The sequence below is a fragment of the Mustelus asterias genome (genome assembly GCF_964213995.1).
Source record: "Mustelus asterias chromosome 26 unlocalized genomic scaffold, sMusAst1.hap1.1 SUPER_26_unloc_2, whole genome shotgun sequence".
Taxonomy (NCBI): domain Eukaryota; kingdom Metazoa; phylum Chordata; class Chondrichthyes; order Carcharhiniformes; family Triakidae; genus Mustelus; species Mustelus asterias.
The window spans coordinates 628,894-653,295 of NW_027590087.1; the positions used below are offsets into that span (position 1 = coordinate 628,894).

Here is a 24,402-nt window from a genome sequence, read left to right on the forward strand (position 1 = left end):
GCCCGTTACCTGGTGGCTATGGCGACAGCGGATCTCGTGGTTATTGTCTGTAATGTTATCTTACATCGCATTGCTGCAATTTATTGTCAAGACACGTTCCTGTTCTACACTCCCGTGTGCAGATTCATTCTCTACATGTCTCCGGCTGCCATTGACATTTCTGTTTGGTTGACGGTCAGTTTTACCTTTGATCGCCTTGTGGCAATTTGCTGTCAGAAACTGAAAACAAAATACTGCACCGAGAAAACTGCTGCTGTGGTTATCAGTATAGTGAGCTCGCTGTTCTGTTTAAAGAACATTCCCTGGCCATTCGCCTATAACAGCTATGGAGATTTGGGTTGCTTGCTATCAACAAATTTTTACATTTCACCTACTTGGATTGCATTTTCCTGGATTGAGCAGCTGCTAACCCCAGTGATTCCATTCTTTATGATTTTATTCTTTAACATAGTCACGGTCAGATGCATTTTAAGAGCCAATCGCGGAAGAATTAGCCTCCGGCATCGCAACATTGCCGGGAATGAAAAGGATCCTGAGCTGATGAATCGCAGAAAATCCATTGTGTTACTCTTTGCAATATCCAATAGTTTTATCTTGCTCTGGATGACAACGGTTATACATTTCTTACACTATAGAATTACAGGAGCCTTCAATCGCAGATTTATATTTAGCGGCTTCCCCGCTTTTGGAGAAGCTGGAATTATGCTGCAGCTTCTGAGCTCCTGTACAAACACAGCTATTTACACAATAACCCAGAGACAGTTCAGAAATCTATTTATCAGTGTGATCAAATATCCCCTTACACTGATTGGGAAATTAGTGAAATGTGAGGGGGATCTTCAGTGAAGAGGAACTCACATTCTCACTCACACAATTTAACCAGATCAAAATCGTCACCAGATTTTACCGAATCCAACCAACAGTGGCGCTGAAAAAATCAGTTATAAATCGAGCTGTTGTGAAAAGTTAGTTGAAAATTTAATTCACCACCACATGCAATTGAATGGCTAAGGAATACATGTTATAAAAGTATTTAATCCGAATATGTAAGTGTTCATCGACGCTGTCAGTTACAGATTGGATGTTTATTTGCACCAGTCTAATAATTTAGCCCAGTTCCCATAACTTCGGTGCTGAATTTTCTTCCCTTGAATCTGAAATTCATTGATACATTCCTCTGCCTGTGAAAAATAACTTTCGTTTATCCACATTATTCATGAAATGGATTATGTCAATAACAGTTAGAAAATGGTTCCACTTTCAAAACAATATTCTCTCGGATTTGGAAAACAATAATCATAATTGGAATCATATTTTGAAAATGTAATATTTCCAAGTTCGCAGGTGATACCAAGCTGGGTGGGACGGTAAACTGTGACGAGGATGCAGAGATTCTTCAGCATGATCTGGACAGGTTGGGTGAGAGGGCAATTCAATGGCAGATGCCGTATAATTTGGATATATATGAGTTTATTCACTTTGGAAGCAAAAACAAGCAGGCAGATTATTATCTGAATGGCTGTAAATTGGGAGAGAGGAGTATGCAGCGGGAAGTGATTGTCCTTGTGCACCAGTCGCTGATGGTAAGCATGCAGGTGCAGCAGGCACTAAAGAAGGCAAATGGCATGTTGGCCTTCACTGCGAAATGTTTAGAATACAGGAGCAGGGATGTGTTGTTGCAATTATCCAGGGCATTGATGAGGCCATACCGAGAACATTGTGTGCAGTTTTGAGGAAGGATGTTCTTGTTCTCTTGGGAGTGCAACGAAGGTTTACCAGGCTGATTGCAGGGATGGTGGGACTGATGTAAGAGAAAAGATTTACTAAATTAGGATTGTTTCCTCTGGAGTTCAGACGAATCGTTGGGCCTCTGACGCAAATCTTTCTCTCGTCACTGGACGCAGGTGAGGTCCCAGAGGATTGGAGGATAGGTAATGTGGCCCCGTTATTTAAGAAGGGTAGGAAGGATAACCCGGGTAATTATAGGCCGGTGAGCTTGACGTCCGTGGTGGGGAAGTTGTTGGAGAAGATTCTTAGAGATAGGATGTATGCGCATTTAGAAAGGAATAAACTCATTAACGATAGTCAGCATGGTTTTGTGAGAGGGGGGTCATGCCTCACTAACCTGGTGGTGTTTTTTGAAGAAGTGACCAGAATGGTTGACGAAGGAAGGGCCGTGGATGTTGTCTATATGGACTTTAGTAAAGCGTTTGACAAAGTCCCTCATGTTAGGCTAGTGAAAAAGGTTGGATCTCATGGGATAAAGGGGGAGGTGGCTAGATGGGTGGAGAACTGGCTTGGTCATAGAAGACAGAGGGTGGTAGTGGAAGGGTCTTTTTCCGGCTGGAGGCCTGTGACTAGTGGTGTTCCGCAGGGCTCTGTATTGGGACCTCTGCTGTTTGTGATTTATATAAATGATCTGGAAGAAGGAGTAACTGGGGTGATCAGTAAGATTGCGGACGACACAAAACTGGCAGGACTTGCAGATAATGAGGAACATTGTCAGAGGCTACAGAAGGCTATAGATAGGCTGGAAATTTGGGCAAAGAAATGGCAGATGGAGTTCAATCCTGATGAATGCGAAGTGATGCATTTTGGTGGGAATAATGTAGGGAGGAGCTACACGATAAATGGAAGAACCATAAAGGGTGTAGAGACGCAGAGGGACCTGCGTGTGCAAGTCCACAGATCTTTGAAGGTGACGTCACAGGTGGAGAAGGTGGTGAAGAAGGCATATGGCATTTATAGGACGGGGCATAGAGTATAAAAGTTGGGGTCTGATGTTGCAGATGTATAGAACGTTGGTTCGGCCGCATTTTTGCGTCCAGTTCTGGTCGCCACACTACCAGAAGGACGACGAGGCTTTGGAGAGAGTACAGAGGAGGTTTACCAGGATGTTGCCTGGTATGGAGGGGCTTCGTTATGAGGAGAGATTGGGGAAACTGGGGTTGTTCTCCTTGGAAAGACGGAGGATGAGGGGAGACTTAATAGAGGTGTATAAAATTATGAAAGGCATAGATAGGGTGAACGGTGGGAAGCTTTTCCCCGGGTCGGTGGTGACGTTCACGAGGGGTCATGGGTTCAAGGTGAAGGGGGGGAGGTTTAACACAGATATCAGAAGGACATATTTTACACAGAGGGTCGTGGGGGCCTGGAATGTGTTGCCGGGCAAGGTGGTGGAGGCGGACACACTGGGAACGTTTAAGACTTATCTAGACAGCTATATGAACGGAGTGGGAATGGAGGGATACAATAGAGTGGTCTAGTTTGGACCAGGGAGCGGCGCGGGCTAATTGTTCTTTGTTTCTCGTTTCAAGGCTTCATTCTATGATCATCTTGCTGGTGCCAGTACAGAGCGAGACTGCGGATAGTTGGGAACCTGTCTCGGGGGCAGGGAATTCAGATGGTGTTCGTAAAGCAGAAGTGGAAATGAATAGGGTTGGGAAGCATTTTCTGATCAGGGCCAGTGTGATCTCCTGGACTCGTTTCGATCGCCTCAGGGGGTCGGAGAGGCATTTCCCAGATTTTGTTTCCCCATATTGGCCCTGGGGTTTTCACTCTGGGTTTTCGCCTCTCCCTGGAGATCACATGGTCTGGAATGGGGGGGTGGGGGTGAGTTAATAGGTTGTGATGAACAAAGCATCGTAGCTGTGAGGGACAGCTCGGTGGATAGGATATTAGGATGTAGATGGGCTGGAAAATTGGGCGGGGATCCTGGATTCAGGATTCAATCCTGGACCGGGGAGCGGCGCGGGCTTGGAGGGCCGAAGGGCCTGTTCCTGTGCTGTATTGTTCTTTGTTCTTTGTTCTTTGCATGAGGGGGCGGGGGGGGGGGGTGCTGGGGGGATCTCATAGAGACTGATAAAATTCTAACAGAACTAGACTGCGTATTTACAGGAAGAATATTCCCGAAAGAGCGGCTGTCCAGAACCAGAGGTCACAGTCTGTCGATAAATGTTACACCATTTAGGACGGAGGTGAGAACACATTTCTTCACCCAAAGCTTGGGGAGCCTGTGGGATTCATTACCACAGGAAATAGTTGATACCGAAACAATGAATGTATTCAAGAGGCGGCTGGATAAAGCATTTGGGGCGAATGGGATCAAAGGTTATGGCGAGAAAGCAGGATTAGTCTATTGAGTTGGATGAACAACCATTAATGGTGATCAATGGCGAAGCAGGCTCGACGGGATTAATGGCCTCCTACTGTTCCTACCTTCTATGTCGGTATATTTCTATGAATGGCAGCGGAGGCGTGGAGGTGGCCATGGAGCTGTTTGCAGAGATGGAGAAAGAGCGTAGAATCATAGAATAGAATCATGGAATCATAGAATCCTGACAGTGCAGAGAGAGGCCAGTCGGCCCATCGAGTCTGCACCGACACCAATGCCACGCAGGACCTATTACTGTAACCCTTCATATTTACCCTGAAAATCCCCCTGAGGCTAGGGTTAATTTAGCATGACCAATGAAACTAACCTGCACATCTTTGGACTGGGGGTGTTAACAGGTGCACCCAGAGGAAACCCAGGCAGATACGGGGAGAACGTGTAAACTCAAAACACACAGTGACCCGAGGTTGGAATTGAACCTGGGTTCCTGGCGCTGTGAGCCAGTAGTGCTTACCACTGTGCCACCGTGCCGCCCAATACACAATAACAGGATAATGAAGCCATTGAATTGGCACTGATATAATGGAAAATGTTTCGAGAATCAAGTAATGAGCAGGGAGTGGATTAAATGTGTGGTGAGTTGAGGATATGCACTAAGAAATATGGACATGGTGAGAATAGAACTAGTGGCGTGAAATATTACAGTTAAGGACATGGGCAGCATATGGTTAAGAGCTTTGTGGAGTTGATTTCCGATCACATGGAGGAGTTAATTGTCTCCTTGAAATTAGAAAACACTGGGAGTCGAAGTTATGGAGGCTCACAGGGGGTGATTGATGTTCAGTTGGCAGATAGGTTCCCTGATAGTGGGAAGCGGTTTGACTCAAGATGTCCAGAAATGGGAGGGCTTTGGTATAGAGGGGTGTTGGGACTAATTGATGAAATTGTCCTGAGGAATATCTGGGTGACAGTGAAAGTATGGAGATGGTGATAAAGGCAATGGACGGCATGGAAGTATTGGAGCTGGAAGAATAGACATAATAGACTGCGATGCTGGAGTTAAGGAGGCAGGAGCAGAGGTGTTGGGAATGTTTGGAAGAGATAGGCTCAAGACACGGAGCGAGACAGAGAGTGACGGAAGTCTGGGTGAAGTGGGAAATGCAGAAATTAATGGTGAAGTGTTTGAAGACGTGATGTGATGGGTGTGCGGAAAGAGGGAATTGATGAGGGAATTGATTGAGATATTGTTGAGGGGCTGGCTGATGGAAATGTGACGGGAATCTATGCGATCTTCCAGCTGATTCAAGGGTCAGGAATATGTTGCGGCGAGTATCACATAATGATGGAAAATGGAAGGGAATTCTGAAAGGAATGTTGACAGTACTTGAGGAAAACCATTCAGTGTTTCAACTGGCTGACTGAGAATTGATTGACAAGGGAGTTCTGTGGAACAGGCAGGGAAGTGGAGCTAACGTCACAATCTGGTCAGTCATGATATGGTCGAATGATTGAGCTGGCTGGACCGGCAGATTGACAGACTCCTGCTTATATTCCTCATGAGTGTTACCAACTACAACAGTTATATTGTTTGTTCAATTCTATACCGAACACACTGCAGCTGGTCATCTTGTCACAGTAAGAGGACTTTGCTTATACAAACATTTCATGCCATATTGGGAAGTCTGTCCTATTGTCAGTCCCGGAGCAGTGTCACAATGCTACCAATGACTTCCAACTTCACAAACGTTTCGTCCCAGACACATATCGGATTCGGGCAATTCGAATATTCTCCGAAAGAATTAGCAAAGAACTGCTATGAAGGGGCTGGATAGGGTAGAGGTGGAGAGGTTCTTTCCACTTAGAAAGGAAACTAGAACTCGAGGGCACAGACTCAAAATAAAGGGGGGTCAGTTTAGGACAGAGTTGAGGAGGAACTTCTTCTCTCAGAGAGTGGTGAATCTCTGGAATTCTCTGCCCACTGAAGTGGTGGAGGCTACCTCGTTGAATATGTTCAAATCACGGATAGATGGATTCCTGATCGGTAAGGGAATTAGGGGTTATGGGGATCAGGTGGGTAAGTTGACCTGATCCACTTCAGATCAGCCACGATCTTATTGAATGGTGGGCCAGGCTCGAGGGGCTAGATGGCCTACTCCTGCCCCTATTTCTTATGTTCTTATGTTCTTATCCCTCTTTATTCGGCCTTTTGCCCCAAAATGCCGCCTCTGAGCCCACGTACTACCCAATCTATCTGCAGGGCAACCGCTGTGGCCCTTATTCCCAAGTTTCTACACTCACATTTCGTTCTCGTTATTCAGAGTTAAACGACCCCCAGTTTTAGTTCCTGAAATACCCTATGCAGACTGAAACTATGTATTTCAGTTACCACAGAACAAGAGCATCATACAAGACGAACATTGTTATTAACCCTGTATATGCCAACTAGTTTGCTGACACATGCATGAAATAGATCGGAAACCTCCCGCCACACGGTCAGAAAAACTGCAACTATTCAGCGGAGTAAATTATTTCCCAAGTGGATCAGTAGCTCACTGCCTGACCATGTGAACTATACACTGAACTGCGGAGGGTGCCTATCTCAACAATGTAAAAGAAAATTAACAAATTGTTTCCTTTCCCAGAAAATTTGCGAGCTGAAATTGAGAATCTCATTCTTCTACATACCCATTTGTGCATGTGAGCGATTCGTGCAGAGATTAAGGTGCATGCAACAGATTTCCTTGGTGCAAAGACCGTGATCACTGGAGTCGCTTTATTAGTGCTGGATCTGGCTCTTGCAAACTTGTCGTTCGGGGAATCATATTTGCATGCTTTCTCCATCTCCATCTCCATCCAGTGGCTGATAGAACATTTTGGAATGATAAAGCTTGACACCACAATATACTGAACTTCAATATATTGTTCAGGTTTTATGAACATTATTTTGAAATGCTGAGAGAAATGAAAATAATGTCACTTCATTAACTTGAAAAGTTGAAGCGAAAATTTAGCAAAAATTACCAAGCGAAGGTTTCAGCAATTATGTGATCCTTCCAGTCTCAAGCTGTTCACTAACTCATCCTCAGTCACTGCGCGTTGGTTCTTGTGTATCTCTTGGTGGAGAAAGTTGAGAGTAATGGAGAGTCGTGGGACTGAGAGTAAGGTACAGTCACTCTCCCTCACTCATTTCCTCAATGCTGCAGATGTACACCCAGTCTCAGTGACACACAGGCCAACACTATCAATGTTACAGAAACATGCTGTCACTGCCATTGACTCTCATTGATTCTTACGGCTGCGCACACAAAATCACTCAATTTCACTTCAACGTTCGCAAACTCACAGTCATGCACACTGACTGACATCACACACAGCTACACACTCTGAACGCCACACACACAATCACTGCCACACACGGTCTCACTCACTGTGGCGCAGGAATTCACTAAAAAAACTCACTGCGCTAAAAACTCTCAATGCCGTATCGTGACCAGATCACAATGCCTGCATTCAACGAATCTTTTCTCTCTCTGGGTCCGCCATCACTTCACACATCCCAATTCTCCCGTGACTCACACATCCCAAGCCAGCTGTGACTTTCACATCCCATTCCAGCTATGGCTTCACACATCTCAGCCGCTCCGCGACTTCCCCTGTTCCCGGTCCATCACGACATATCTCCCTCCAGTCCCGCATTAACTTTCTGAAGAACCGCACTGGCGATTTGTCCACACCCCTCTCCCAAGACCGGAACAAATTAAATTAGACGCTCCCTCGGGCCTCAGGAAGTGCGGCCTGATCGAATCAAATCATTCCAGCCGCCGGGATTCTGCAGCTGCTCCAGGCTGCACTGACCTGTCACTCATTCTTCCCAAAATTGGAATAAAAAAATAACTAACCTGGGACTGACTGCGTGCTGCTGGTTCAAACATAGGCTCCGTCCTCCCGACATTGGCTGCTGATAGGCTTAGCAGTGGGCCTAAAAGAGCCAAGCAATAAAGAGTCCAATATGTTATTGGATGACCACATTTGAAATTTTAAAAAACCTGCACATGAAGATTTCAACGGCTAAGTTCGATGACGGGGCGATTCGGATCCAAATGTCTGCGGGCCGCAGTCTGCAGCAGCCGGGAGCAGCGGTTTCATTTCCTGTCATTTTTGTGGGCAACGCAACGTTTTAACCAAATGGTAAGCAGCTGAAAAGCGGTATTATTCAAACACAAATATCTAGGGTGGCAACTCTGCTTTCAGCTGTATGACAGAAAACATCGCCATCAAAATACCAAACATACCGCTATCTCAACGCTATGTTTTATTTCCCTGATGTGAGCACAACTCGCAAGACCTTGAGAGAAGAATGAATGAACTAATTCAGCTGGATTTGTGACATGAATTTTGCATGGCCACGTTTATGTGGGCATTCCACTGGGCTCCAAAAAATACCTGAGGTCGAGTTCCAAATTTACAGAGATATCAGACAGATATGTAAACTATGCAAAAATATATATAGAGTGACGAGTGTTAAAACCCATTTATTTACCAGTCAGATGGTTAGTTTTGGAATAAAGCATAGGAATGAGAAAGTTTTCCGAAATGTTTTCAGGATAATACTTCGATTTCTATGCTCGCTGTCCAACTGGAATGGGGACATTTCATGATGTGACTGTGGGACATGAGCTGTATCAAGTGGACAAACAATCCACGGGGAATACATCAGCAAAACAATTCTCACATCACGTTAGGACAAATAGGTGACCTGGGAGGCGGTGGCGGAGCGGGATTCTCTCTGGATAATATTCCAGAGATCCTGCGTTAAAATCTCCAAATCCAGTTTAAACTCCAGGCGGATTGAAATATTTGCACTCAATAAAAATCTGAAATTATATATCCAATAGTGAACGTTAAAACCATTGCCGACTGTCGCAAAATCCCATCTAGTTCAGTCGGGTCTTTTAAGAAGGATAACGTTCTCGCCTGGACTGCCCTGCGTCCAACTCAATCCAGAGCAATCTGATTGATTCTTCAATAATCTGAGATCACCCATCAAGCCATTCCGTTCAAAGCCAATTAGGGATGGGCAAATCCCCCAAATGAATCAATAAAAACTGAATAATGCTGAAAAACAAGGAAAATTAAAATGAGAACCTGGAAAATATGTAAGCAGGGTCACTTATTAATAGCACTACATACTATAGAAAACAACATGTACTGCACCAGTTAAAATCAATCTATTACTGGTCCAAACTGCAGTATAGTTTATAATCACACTTTACAAAGAGAGTGAAGGGATGACAGAAAGTGCAATCAAGGCGCAATGGAACTGCTTCCAGGCATTATGGACTTCAGTTCTGTTGATATCTTGTGGAAGTTGGGAAAATGCTACTTGTCGAATCAAAGATTATCATTCGAATTGTGTACTTTCCAGATTCTGAAAAGCTGAGTTGAGAAACTGTTACCGAATTAGTTTCGAGATTTGTTTTGGAGTGATCTCGTTGTTAATCGGAGTGATGCTGCTCTAGAATCAATGTCGAGGTAACCACAGGGTCAGACAGTTCTGCCTTGGTATTCCATGACATTTTTCCCAGCTGCAAAAAGCAAAAACAGCGCAACAGCTCTCACCCAACAGACGTCCATGCCAACTCATGCCGCATCTTGCAGTTATGCCATGATCTGTCATATATTCCATGCGAACTGGTGAAATTCTAGCCAGCCCAATGCCTTTCATATAAAAACAAAACACTATTGTTGTTCTATCTAATTGATTGTGTTTGTGAGAAATTGACACTCTATCGCTGATATTCTGTGCATTGGCCCCATAGACTGGCATTGAGCATTGTTTCATATTCAGGGATAGCTCATTCCTCGCACTTGGGAGGAAATGTCAGACTGGATGGCAAGTGTTGACAGGCAAATTCCACTTCGGAGACAAGTATTTAACGATACGTTCGTGTATTGAAACTCCAGTTAATGAACCAACTTGGCAGCTGGATAGTGCAGGGTGAGGGGGCACCTGAGAGGAAGACGACGAAGGTGAGGGAAGGGTAAGCAGTCACAAATAAAGAAAGCGAGGAAGGGACGAGATGGGGCAACAGAACGTAGTCGGGGGAAATATAAAATCAGAACGGGGAATTCAAGGATCTGAGAGAAAGGAGGAAACCATGAGAGGGGATGTTATTGGAGAGATGTAAATACCAGATATAGATCGGAAGTGAGAGAGCGAGATTGATTTTCCCAGAGCAGAGAAATACTTGGCAGTGAGAATTGGGAGTATTGTTCTGAACGGTCTGGGGAAAAGCTCACAGGTAGAGGCTGTCCACATTTCTATGTTAAAAATTGTTGATCTTGAGCTGCCTTCAGTGCTTCCAGGCCAATAATCATAAAGGAGATAATAACTGGATATTCAGTTTCAGCGACAAAATGGCGATTCAGCGAGAGAGTAAGGACAGCTGTACTGGTAGACGTTGGGACATATCTAGAGATTGGGACTGACAGAGAAACTGAGACGCAGAGAGAAAGGGAGAGTGAGAGTGAAATGTAAGAATGGTGGAAGGGTGGGTGGGGCACATAAAGAGCATGAAGAGAGAGATTAATTTCAGGCAACACTGTAAATGAAAAGAAGGATTTTGCACGAACAACACAGAATGTCTCAGAGCTCTGTACATATATTAAGTCGCTACTGAGTTGTTATCACAGTTCAAATGGTGGAAAGAAATTAATTTTCCGTAACACCATCGCTCAATCAGAGTTGACATAATGTCTGCACAGCAAGCTTTCAAAATAATGGTCTATGGGTGAATATTGGGCAAAGGACACTGGGAAGAACTGTGGAGTTCTATTTCTTGGAGTGACAGTGGGATATGTACATGGGAGGGAAACCTGAATCTCATCAGAACAAAAATGAGGAAAACTGAGCAAAACTCTCAATGGCTCTTCATTAGAATCCTTTTCCACACAAGGAGATGTCAAGATCAGGTGTCAGCCGCCCGAACGAAAAATGGAAATAGATTCAATAGCAAATTTTGAAAAGGAGCTTTCAGAAGTATTTCAAAGTGAATAAAAAAGAATCGTTATGAGTAAAGAGCATATGTTGAATAGCTACAATACGGTGGCTCTTTCAAAGAGCCAACATGGGGACGATGGGCTAAATGGCAGCCTGCTGAAAGAATTATCATTACTTCAGGCACGTTGAAAATTTCATTTTAAAATTCACCGAATCAATCATCAGACACAAATGATTTTGATTATCACCAAAATGACACATAAATCTTGGAGAATGATTTATTCTTTGATTCCAGTCACCGGTCCTCTCAATTAATGATCCACTCATTTAACATGCTAATGTTAGGCCCCAAATGTCCCTGTGATCATTACCCATGAACGACAGGGCAACAGTATATAAACAACATCCCTGATCCACTCGTCAAACTGTGACACTGTGGTGGAAAATGAGGAAAACTCTTCTGTCATAATTTGCGTTCCGACTGCTGCTGCATCGATCAATGTTGATAAACGAATGGACTCAAGGGATCGGCTTGCAGGTCAGTACGTTTCTCAGTAAACGATCTACTGAAACTTCACGAGGAACATTTGTAGGCCTTTCTGTACTTTCAGCCTGCATTCTCATTCCAACAAAGTATGGCTGATATTTGCCTAAAAGTAATCAGCCCCGCTTGGCTGGACAACCGAGAATGGCCTGCTTAAATGGAAATGTAACCATGTCATTTTTAAACTTTGAACAAAAAAATCGATGTTTTAACGTGTGTTAGTTATGCAGCCTCGGGCATGTTAGTTGCCCATGTTTCCCCTCAGTGATATGGTGGTTTTACTATCTAGCACAGTTGAAAACCTCCGTAGCCACTCTCTTCACTGTGTCTGGAAGATACTCCAACATGAAAAACATCCTTCATTTTAATCAATTCTCTTCTCATCCCTCAAACCATTTTTCAAAACGAAAATCTTCCAACAAGATTGTATCCACATTTAACAGAAATTTGTTTTTGTGATTTGCTGGTAGTTTTCTTTCCAACATCTTCCTGGCAGGCAGACTGGGGCGTTGTTTTCTCAGCGCTAAAAACGTGATAAGTTGTTTCACGATTCAACTCTGGTCTGCACATGCATTTGTGAGACAACGCTGGGAACGCAGTACATAGTTTCAGCCTGGCCCTAACATGGGCACTCCTCACTTCGGCTACTTTGCACAAATAGAGTAACTTCTATTCTTTGGTTAGCTCACGCAGGGAACTGCTCGAAAAATATTTATCAAATGATAATTTGGCGACGATCTTTAAATAGTAGAAGAGAAGAGGATAGGCTGACAGAGGACATTCCACAGCTTTGTTCACAGCAACCTGTCGGCAAGGCTGCTAATGGCGTATTGCGAACACAAATGCCAAGCAATGTTGACCAGCACACAAAGTGCATTGCTCGCTTGGAGTGTGCAAGTAATTCGGATAAGCAGTGCAAGGAGAAGCAATTGCTTACCGAGTCATAATTTTCTTAGGCGAGGACCCTTGAGATTCTTGGGCATTGGAATTAATTGATCCTTTTGGATTTGTTTGGTAAGATGTGAAGAAAATGAAGGAGTCTATGGAGCTGACCAGCTTCAAGAAGAGGAAAACAAAATTCCCGCATAATGTTCAGAGACTTTAAGGTGCTACAATTTTCGTTCTGTTAGAGAAGCTTATTTTCTACCGAATCGGGATTCAATGCCGGTGAATAAGATTGAGGACAATGTTAATTCCTGTTATTTGGATCTCTGGATGATTTTGTCTGTGCAATGACCCACTGACACTATGCTTATCATTTGAATAAAACTCACTGCATGTATCACGACTACCCCTGTCTCACTTCTCACTCTGGTCATTCTGTCAGCATATTAACAGTGAGGGTGGGATAGGTATTCAAAGGCAGGGTCGCACTGGTATCGTGTAGCTCCAAAATTGTCGTCCTCAAAGGATTGTACCTTGCATGGAATGTCCCAGTTTCACCCACCAGGTGCGAACCACTAGAGTCACACTTTGTGGAGAGGTTCAAGCTGGGAATTTCTCAGCATGAACACCAAACTATATGATGCATTATGGCATCAGGGAAAATATTGGAAATGAATGCTTCCGTTATGAGCACTGATAATCCATCCTCAGGTTTTGAGTGTGTATCGCTATATGTTAACCTCCCCGTGGAAGGCATACCGAGGCCAGTGATGGCACCGATTGGAAGCGCAGGGTAAAGTCATTGATCAAAAAAGTAGTTAAGTAAATAAAGTAACATAGATTCCGTCAGAGTAAATAAAATGATGTCACATTCGCAGGACGAATAGGATATACACGTGGCAGATACGGCATATTGGCGAAATGTGCAAGATATGCAAGGTGACGGAGAGATGTTAACATCCTCGCGTCAGGTGAGATAACGTAGAATGAGTTCAGGAAATGAAACAGGGAGTGATCATGGCAGTGGAAAATACTCGGAAATACTTTCGAAAGAAATGCTGAACTTTGGAAAGAGATCGTATCGCAGCAGCAAGAAGAGGGAGGGTAGGATGAGTTCGTACTGTGACAATGACAATGACAATATTACAGGCTAGGAATGAGAAGTAGAAGCCCTTATGATGGAGATATTTTCGTGACTACTAAATATTAGCTGAGAGTTGAAACTGGATGCAAACTAAAACGAATTGGAAAGTTGGACATGATGTGATGGATACACCGAAGTGCCAGAGCGCGAATGGCAACGATATCACACAACTTGACATGCACAGTAACAAACGTACTTCTGAAGGCACAAGTAAGTCTAAACCTAGAGCAGGACCATAGGTTCTGAAGAAAGACTTGATGATCGAGATATCAGAGTACTCCCAGAGTACTCCCACAACAGAAAATTTACAATGAAGTTCGCCTTCGCTCTTTAGCCGCTGACAGTATGAAACAATTGACATTCAATCTCCATTGGTACAGCGTGATAAATGTCAATCGATAGTTTGCTTTGAAACCAATTGAAGAAGTTAATGATAAAAAAGCTAAACGTTGGAAATAAACAAGTGTTTTATTACGTTCGTGATTAGTTAAGGTTGTGGTAGGTCTGAGTTAGGGCCGTCCTGCTGGAAACTGGTTGCATTCAATGAAATGCAGACGCAACAATGTCCTATTATGTCGGAAGGATAAAGAAGCCATTTCGATATGATGCATGATGATGATTTTGTGTGAGGAGGTGCTACAGAATTTGAACAATGAGTGATAGATAAGATAAGAAATAAGCATAATATTGCACGTGGATGTTTCGGAACGATAGGCATATACATTATCATACCCCATCAGGACTGACCGTGAGTCAACAGTCTTAGTTCGAAGATGTCAATCGCATCACCAAAAATTGTGCCAGGTCCTCAATGATCAGTCATTGAAATTGAATAGAGCAATCAAGAGATATAACGATACAATTGCTCTGTTTGTGTTCTTGAACTTGATTTGGTGCGAAATATGACATATTGGATTTAAGAAGGAATAATTAACGATAAAATCCATTAAATTCACAGGGACATACAGACTCACAAATGCACGCATAACACACACATGCGCACACATGTGCACACATGCGAACACACACGTGCACACAACACACACAAACACACAGCGCGTGTGCACATACACGAAAACACACGATCATTGCAGAGCATCACAATTCAAGTGGAGCACTGATCTTTCATGAAACACATTACGGAGTTATGTCTGAGGACACAACTATCAGGCCTTTCGTCAAAGGCAACTGGCAACTTCCATTCTGGTTCCAACTTGCGAGAATATTATTTTCTTCGCATCTTTGTTTTCATTGAGGATCTGTAAATTCTCTGGTGCCAATTCAATCCTTCGAGCGGAATATATTCACCAAAAAAGTTGTTGTTGGAATGGTCTCTATCTCTCCATGGTATTAAAAAGAGGAACTTTCTTCCCACTCAAGGAATCAAGAACTAGATGACACAGACTTTTACTGACTTGTAACGGAAGGAAGTACATTTTTTGTATTTAACGTATCTGACAAAACGAGTGTTCCAGATCCGAAATGCAATGCCTCCAGGTCTGCTGTGGGCGTGTTCAAACCAGGATTTCAATTGGGCAATAGGATATTATTAGAATGTGATACACTGATAAATGGATGCATAGCTGTGCTGTCAAGGAAGAACCCCGGACACCATGGCACTCCTCCTTAGAATTACCCATTCAACTCTCGTGAGAGAATCGTTTTGTATTTACATCACGTAATTTTATTTAGCATATCACATTCAGCCATACAGTCTAAGAACATCTATGTGTTACATTCTAAACTACAGTTCACAAGAACTCATCTAGATACAATGTAGAAGAAGAATTGCTTGTTTTATTGGACTCTATTTTTCACAATGGCACGTCCCTCTTGATAGTATTATAACTTAGTTTCAAATTCCGATTTGATGTTCACATTAACATATCTAGTGTACTGTCGTCAAATAATTATGTGTTGCATTGTGCTCTCTGTTGTTGAAAAACTACTGCAAAAAATATATATGTGTTCCATCCACTACAAAATCCATCTTAATGCAACCGGCTGTGCATGAGAGAAACATATCGGTTCCAGTGCACGCCACTATTCTGGACAAGGGAAGTTCTTTGAACCACTGCTGTTGTTTGTTCCAATTACACTTCCAGCTCTGCTGAAGAATTTACATTTGACTCATTCCACTGTATTGTTCGTCGAGACAATGACATATTTTCTTTATGTCATTCCACGTCGTTTTTCATGGGAACCCATCCAGTTGTACTGTCAAAGATCATCTCTATGTTCCATCATATACTAATGTTCAGAAAACAAAATGCATTCCTCTGGAAAACTGAAGCGCTTTTCTGTATTACATTCGACTCAATTGGTCACAATAACCATTCCAGCTCAGCCGAAGAAGAGCACCTTTGTGTTCCTGCCACCTGTTCTGCAGCAGAAAATATCTATCCCATATGACATTACAATGCTCAGAATATGACATCTAGTTGTACTGTAAGCTTGCACAAATACCTCAATTCCAAGCCGTTGGTCAAAATAACATATCCAGCTTTAAGTCCGAAGACCATCTCTATGCAGGATCCCACTCTAATCTTCACACTGTCACATCCAGTTGTACAGCAGAAGAATATTCCACATTTCCAGCCCACGCTCGTGTTCACATGGACATATTCAGCTGTATTGGAGAACAATAGCTCTGTGATAATTTTCATTCCATAGTTCACATTAACGCACCCAGTTGCGCTATAGAGGAGCATTTATTTGTACGATGAAACTCTGTTTCGTTTTCACATCCAGCTGCGGTACGTATTAAGAACTATGTTTTTCAATCCATTAGACTGAACGGAATACACATTTCACTGTGTATAGAACTATTCTGTGTTACACTGTAGTTCACTGCCAATAGTAGCACATCAAACAGTATTGAAAATGATCAATTACACGTTGCATTCCATTTGACTATGCAGAATAAGACATCCAGCTGTACTGCCATCTGAAATAACTCTGGGTAGTAGTAAACAATATTGTTCAGAATAGCATATCCGTTGGTGCTGCAGAAGAACTGTTCCAAGTAAAATAGTTTACAATATAGTTTACAATAGCATATCCAGCTCCAATGAAGAACACCCTTTGTCGTATCGGCCTGTTTCACAAAGACACACCCTGTAGCACTGTAGAAGAGCCTTTCCAATACATTCCTATTATTTGGTCATAATAACAGATCCAACTGTACCCCGGAGCTACACCACTGCCTTCACTTTCAGCCTGACAAATACAATTCCATCAGTATCCGAGAAGAACAAAGAACATTACAGCACAGGAACAGGCCCTTCGGCCCTCCAAGCCCGTGCCGCTCCCTGGTCCAAACTAGACCATTCATTTGTATCCCTCCATTCCCTCTCCGTTCATATGGCTATCTAGATAAGTCTTAAACGTTCACAGTGTGTCCGCCTCCACCACCTTGCCTGGCAGCGCATTCCAGGCCCCCACCACCCTCTGTGTAAAATATGTCCTTCTGATATCTGTGTTAAACCTCCCCCCCTTCACCTTGAACCTATGACCCCTCGTGAACGTCACCACCGACCTGGGGAAAAGCTTCCAACCGTTCATCCTATCTATGCCTTTCATAATTTTATACACCTCTATTAAGTCTCCCCTCATCCTCCGTCTTTCCAGGGAGAACAACCCCAGTTTACCCAATCTCTCCTCATAACGAAGCCCCTCCATACCAGGCAACATCCTGGTAAACCTCCTCTGTACTCTCTCCAAAGCCTCCACGTCCTTCTGGTAGAGTGGCGACCAGAACTGGACGCAGTATTCCAAATGCGGCCGAACCAACGTTCTATACATCTGCAACATCAGACCCCAACTTTTATACTCTATGCCCCGTCCTATAAAAGCAAGCATGCCATATGCCTTCTTCACCACCTTCTCCACCTGTGACGTCACCTTCGAGGATCTGTGGACTTGCACACCCAGGTCCCTCTGCCTATCTACACCCTTTATGGTTCTGCCATTTATCGCACAGTGAACTAAACTATCGTATGGAACGTCTGTGTTGCAAAACAATGTTCAGACTGAGGCCTCGAACTGCTCTGTGGAAGGACATCTAATTTTTTATTCCTGTCCATTGTTCAAAATAACATATCCAGCTGCACTCACGAAGATATCTGCACTGCATTCCAGTTTTCTTCACAATGTGGGAACAAGCATTGCTGCAAAGCAATATCTCGTTTCCATGACAACTTCTTGTTCACGTGAATCAACCGGCTTTTCCATAGGAGACAATGCGTCTGTGAATTTTTTCTCTGCTTCTCACAGGAACACAATCTGTTGTAATGCAGATGTCACACTGCCAGGTATCAGTTTAAGATTTCGGCTTTTGTGACTGTCTTTGTGGAGTTTGCGAGTTCTCCCTGTGTTTGCATGAGTTTCCTTGGAGTGGCCTGGGTTCCTCACACAGCCCAAATATGTGCAGTTTCGATGGAATAACCATGCTAAGTTATCCCTTGAATGTCCAAAGATGTTTAGGTTTGGTGAAGTAGACCTGGTGAATACGCAGGTTTACGGGCTTACAGTAGGAAGTTGGCCTGAGTAAGTTGATATTTTGGAGAGTCGTCGCAGTCTTATTGGGCCGAATAACCTCCTTCCTTACTGCAGGAAATCTATGATCCTATCCTTCTATAAATGTTTTCTTCGTTTTATATCAGTTTATTGGTCAGAGTTACACATTAATCTATATGATAGTATTTTCTGTTCTCCATTCCACTCCATTTTACAGAATTACACGTGTGTGTGTGTGCTTGTTTTTTGTGTGTGTGTGCGCACGTGTGCGTGTGTGTGTTTATTGTGTTGCTAGGTTGTTCTCTTCACAGACGCTGCGAGTCCTGCAGAGAACATCAAGCATTTCTTTATTTCTGGTTTCCACCATCTGCAGTATTTTGCATTCACTCCACTTCCTCTGCGCTAATGAAAATAGTAAGACGTCTCACAACGCCAGGTTAAAGTCCAACAGGTTTATTTGGTAGCAAATACCATAAGCTTTCGGAGCGCTGCTCCTTCGTCAGATGGAGTGGCCTCTGTTCTCCAACAGTGCACAGCTTCTCCAGTCTCTGCCTGTGTTTGAAGTCCATCTTCTGACTCCTAAGAAAACAACGCCTGTTAATCTTGGGCCCTGACCGTCTTACAAAAATGGGGCGGGCAGAATTAGTCTCAATGTGCCAGTGGGGGATAAATCAGAAATTTCAAGATTAACATTAAAGCAAACATCTTGCGTTTGATTTGCAATTCTATGCTTCCATAAGTGGAGACATGTATTGTGTACCTTTCACGAGTCATTAACGTTCGTTATTCCATCTCTAAAACTTTCAAACATGCAAGTATAATTTTCGTTCACCGCATTTAATAAAAATTCCCAAGTACCAATATCACAATCCATAGCTTGAGATTTCATTTGCGAAGTGTGTGCCCATTTCACCAATCCACTGTACCTTGCCAAGAATTAATATTATCCATTATGTTGGCTACATTTCAGCAATGTATATAGTTCCTCCTCTTCCCTTCAATGTTTACGATTTTTCATCAATCTATCTTTGTACTCTCTAATTCCGTTGAGCTCCTCATTGTCTACTACAGTACTCCCCCTCTGTCCTTCAATATGGTGTTGTTATCTCCTGATTGTTTCCTATTTGTCACCAATCTATCTTTTTGTCCTCTCAAATCATGCGTTTTCCTCACTATTAAGGCCTTTTCACCAACCTACCTCTCTCCTCCCAAATCCTCTGCTATCCTAAATGGTTACCACATTTCATCGGTATAACGGTGGCCCCCCCAAATGTTCCTGATATCTTCCTCATAGTTTATTGCACTCAGCGATGTGTCTGTGCCCTCAAAAACATACCGCAATCACACTGGTCTCCGGGCCCAGATGGGCTACATCCTAGAGTTCTAAAGGAGATAGCTGAAGAAATAGTGGAGGCGTTAGTTATGATCTTTCAAAAGTCACTGGAGTCAGGGAAAGTCCCAGAGGATTGGAAAATCGCTGTTGTAACCCCACTGTTCAAGAAGGGAACAAGAAAAAAGATGGAAAATTATAGGCCAATTAGCCTAACCTCAGTTGTTGGCAAAATTCTAGAATCCATCGTTAAGGATGAGATTTCTAAATTCTTGGAAGTGCAGGGTCGGATTAAGACAAGTCAGCATGGATTTAGTAAGGGGAGGTCGTGCCTGACAAACCTGTTAGAGTTCTTTGAAGAGATAACAAATAGGTTAGACCAAGGAGAGCCAATGGATGTTATCTATCTTGACTTCCAAAAGGCCTTTGACAAGGTGCCTCACGGGAGACTGCTGAGTAAAATAAGGGCCCATGGTATTCGAGGCAAGGTACTAACATGGATTGACGATTGGCTGTCAGACAGAAGGCAGAGAGTTGGGATAAAAGGTTCTTTCTCAGAATGGCAACCGGTGACAAGTGGTGTCCCGCAGGGTTCAGTGTTGGGGCCACAGCTGTTCTCTTTATATATTAACGATCTAGATGACGGGACTGGGAGCATTCTGGCCAAGTTTGCCGATGATACAAAGATAGGTGGAGGGGCAGGTAGTATTGAGGAGGTGGGGAGGCTGCAGAAAGATTTAGACAGTTTAGGAGAGTGGTCCAAGAAGTGGCTGATGAAATTCAACGTGGGCAAGTGCGAGGTCGTACACTTTGGAAAAAAGAATAGAGGCATGGACTATTTTCTAAACGGTGACAAAATTCATAATGCTAAAGTGCAAAGGGACTTGGGAGTCCTAGTCCAGGATTCTCTAAAGGTAAACTTGCAGGTTGAGTCCGTAATTAAGAAAGCAAATGTAATGTTGTCATTTATCTCAAGAGGCTTGGAATACAAAAGCAGGGATGTACTTCTGAGGCTTTATAAAGCACTGGTTAGGCCCCATTTGGAGTACTGTGAGCAATTTTGGGCCCCACACCTCAGGAAGGACATACTGGCACTGGAGCGGGTCCAGCGGAGATTCACACGGATGATCCCAGGAATGGTAGGCCTGACATACGATGAACGCCTGAGGATCGTGGGATTATATTCATTGGAGTTTAGGAGGTTGAGGGGAGATCTGATAGAAACTTACAAGATAATGAACGGCTTAGGTAGGATGGACGTAGGGAAGTTGTTTCCATTAACAGGGGAGACTAGGACGCGGGGGCACAGCCTTAGAATAAAAGGGAGTCACTTTAGAACAGAGATGAGGAGAAATTTCTTCAGCCAGAGAGTGGTGGGTCTGTGGAATTCATTGCCACAGAGGGCTGTGGAGGCCGAGACGTTGAGCGTCTTCAAGACAGAAATTGATAAATTCTTGATTTCTCGAGGAATTAAGGGCTATGGGGAGAGAGCGGGTAAATGGAGTTGAAATCAACCATGATTGAATGGTGGAGTGGACTCGATGGGCCGAATGGCCTTACTTCCGCTCCTATGTCTTATGGTCTTATGGTCAGCAACATGACCCTACTCCCTCAAATAGTTACGCTACCCTCAGCAGAGCTTGTGACATTTCACCTATCTATATCTATCCTCCAAAATCATCAACGTTTGCTACATGTCAATAGTATGTTTCTATCCTCCAAAAGCTCTCCTACTCAGTACATATCCGACAGCAGGCAGAGTGACATGATTGCAATACAGACTTTTGTTTTCCATTCAGTACAACGTATATAAAAGAAGATCAGTGATTGGAATAGCGATCCCTGTGAATTGTCATTTCTAGCAACCTACAGGTAGAAATAACGAACGGTCAGCATGCAGTTCGACATTATGTCTTAGTCCACACTCTCTGTGTCCCTTTAATCCAGTTTTACATCCTGCTTTTAGCAAACCAGGTCAAGAGAACTTGTTTCCACGCGTTTTCAATAGCCATACGTATGACTGTGACGTTCTCCATTACTACATTAATTAACTGCATCAGATTATGGGACATCAGTTCCCATTGTCACAACTGTGCTGCTTTTCATTTATAAACCAATGGTTCATCCAGGACAGGAACATATCTTCTCTAATATTGAAAGAATCTCAACGTAATCTTATATTTCACTGTCACTAAGCTGAATCACCTGTGGTTCCAGGTTTTCTCCCTCTTTTATAATGATCAATTTTGAAAAAAATACAATACTCCAGTCCTTTGGGATCCGTTTCATATTCAAACATGATTGAAAGTTTAGGGTCATGGCCTCCCCTATTCCCTATTCCCTCCATCACCGACCCTCACTCAACACATCTAGACCGGGTAAAAAAACTTTGGATTGTAACAGGTTAACTGAATCTGTTTGTTTGGTGACTGTAATTAATGTCATTACCCATGGCACTTAACGGTGCCACTGGAAGCTTTCCTTCTTCTCTTAATAAGGCATTCATTTCAATGTATTCTCCCATCGTGTCAGCGGATCGAGCAGTTCAGGTACGAACAAGGACCAAGTGTTCCAAATAGAGGGAGAAGGGAGATCATAATCTGAAAATAATGGATTGTAATCTTTCAACAACGTACCAGAAACTGACAACACACGACTGCAATGTTACAGCAATGGATCAGAATGTGAGAACACACGATTGGAATGTTGCAAGAAACGGCAAGAGTTTATCGTCTTACCTTTGGTATTTTTCTACATATTACGATGTGTTATTATTAAAGCATCGGATTGAATATGTACTTTACATTATTCAGTACGTGTACTATCCCTTCCTTGCTATTGTTGGGGTACCTGGTAAGTCTAAATATCAAGTTACTTGCTCTCTGCGCACTTTTCAGCTCTGCTACATTGTTATTTATTCTGTCCCCGTGCTGCTTTTCCCCGCCTCTGCTAAGTGGAAGTTTCCAATTGTTCTTAGTTCGAGGTGGTACAGTGGCAAAGTGCTTAGCACTGCTGTCTCACAGCGCCAGGGACACGGGTTTGACTCCTGGATTTGGTCACTGTCTGTGCGGTGTCTGCCCGTTCCCCCCATGTCTGAGTGGGTTTTCTCCGGGTGCTCTGGTTTCATCCTCCAGTCTGACAGACTTTTTGTTAGGTGCATTGGCTATGCTAAATTCCCCCTCACCATACCCGAACAGGCGCCGGAGTGTGGTAACTCGGGTATTTTCACAGTACATTCATTGCAGTGTTAATGTAAACCTACCTGTGAATAATAAATAGAACTTTAATTTTTAAAAGCATGTTTATTGCAAGCTCACTTGTTTTTTTTCGTTCAGAAGGCACGTCTGTTACCTCTCACTATCCAACAGTAAAATCTGCAAAATAAGATTCGGCACATTACTGTTCTTGTCATTTAAACATTCAGAATGTCAACTGTAACCTCTTCACTTGGGAAATTGCACCAAAGTACTCCATTACTGTCTCTAGCCTGGAGCGCACTTTCAACTCGACTGCTCACAAGATCAAAAATTCCATTTACCCTGAGCTGAATACAAGTTCCTACAACTTGTATCACCCAGCGCTCCCTTCTAACACCTCCCTACCATTATACTCTACCTCGAAAAAAAACACTTCTTTAAATCATCATCTGTATTTTCTTGTGAAAATATTTGCTGTCCAGCATCCCAGCAAAAACAGAAGAGCATTAAATATAAAATTCTGATTCTCAAATTACAATTTTCAAAGAATAATGTTCAAATATTACTACAATTCAATATATATATATATATATATATATTATATCGTGGTTTCTGGTCCAGTAATATATCCATTCTTGTCATCTCATTCTCGTTATTCTACGGTCGCGCCCTCACAATTAGTCGCAGACCCCTATCCATTTCCCATATTCAAGCATCTACTGCTTCAAGACGTGACCAATTATCTCAGTAATTGAGAGAGTCACTCTTCCTCTGTTCTTTCCCTAACATTGCTCTCCGCATTTGCAGAGTCAGTGGAGCCAATGTTACAACGCTCACAAACAATACAAGTCTTCATGACATCTATCCAGGCCTTTCTCCCATGGTAATTCCTGATATATTCGGCCTAATGTTCCAATGTACGCATGGCTTTCTCAGGAGAAGGGTGGTGAGAAGACAGATAATGTTTTTTTTTCTTGAATGCATTCACATCAAACACCCTGTCAGAGGGAGCCTGTACAGTATCTGTTTCTGGTCGGACAACTATCCTTTCCCATTATTTGTCCCTGATTTTCCACTATTGCATCCACTTGAGGCATCCTATCACTCTTCGTACTGATCACCATTCGATAATATAATCCAACAACTAAATATTCTCATTATCATTTCTGTACAACTGCACAGCCCATTATATGAACAAAGCTGAAATATTCAGCATGAAACATTATATTATTTCCTATATAATGGGTTTCTTCAACTTGCATGGTGTTCCTGCACAGCGCTGCCCCAGTGACTGCAGTTTGGCTGGTGTAGGCTGCTGACTTGTAGAGGCTGAGATGGCCTGCAGCATTGATGGACACCCTCGCCCCTCGAGTACTTGGGCGCTCATATTCGAACTTCACCGACACGATGTGTGCAGCAACAAAGTTCGCTGACAGAATACTCCCATCGCTACAAAGTGCCGAGTGTCTGCAACGGGAGAGCAAACGCTGGCATCTTAGGGAATGCAGTCGAAGTACAACGGGTCCACTGCAACTCTAAATGGGTGGAATATCTATAATCTTAGTGATGTGCTGCAGGAGGAATTTCCTGACAGCTGAAATAATTGGCATGACATTTTTGGAAGTGATGTCCACAAACATGGTGACAGCAGTCTGAAACTACACAGCAGC

At 43.1% G+C, this 24,402-nt stretch overlaps 2 protein-coding genes across 2 annotated transcripts in view; one reads left to right on the forward strand and one right to left on the reverse strand.

The window, feature by feature from the left end:
• LOC144482119 (NACHT, LRR and PYD domains-containing protein 3-like) overlaps positions 1–24,402 on the reverse strand; it is a 456,525-nt gene that overhangs the window by 32,658 nt on the left and 399,465 nt on the right. The gene's annotated exons all lie outside the window — the stretch shown is intronic.
• Positions 13,530–24,402, forward strand: part of LOC144482118 (NACHT, LRR and PYD domains-containing protein 3-like) — a 60,708-nt gene continuing 49,835 nt past the window's right edge. The window contains exon 1 of the mRNA XM_078201349.1: positions 13,530–13,647. Coding sequence (XP_078057475.1) covers positions 13,530–13,647 — 118 coding nt within the window. The remainder of the gene's footprint in view (positions 13,648–24,402) is intronic.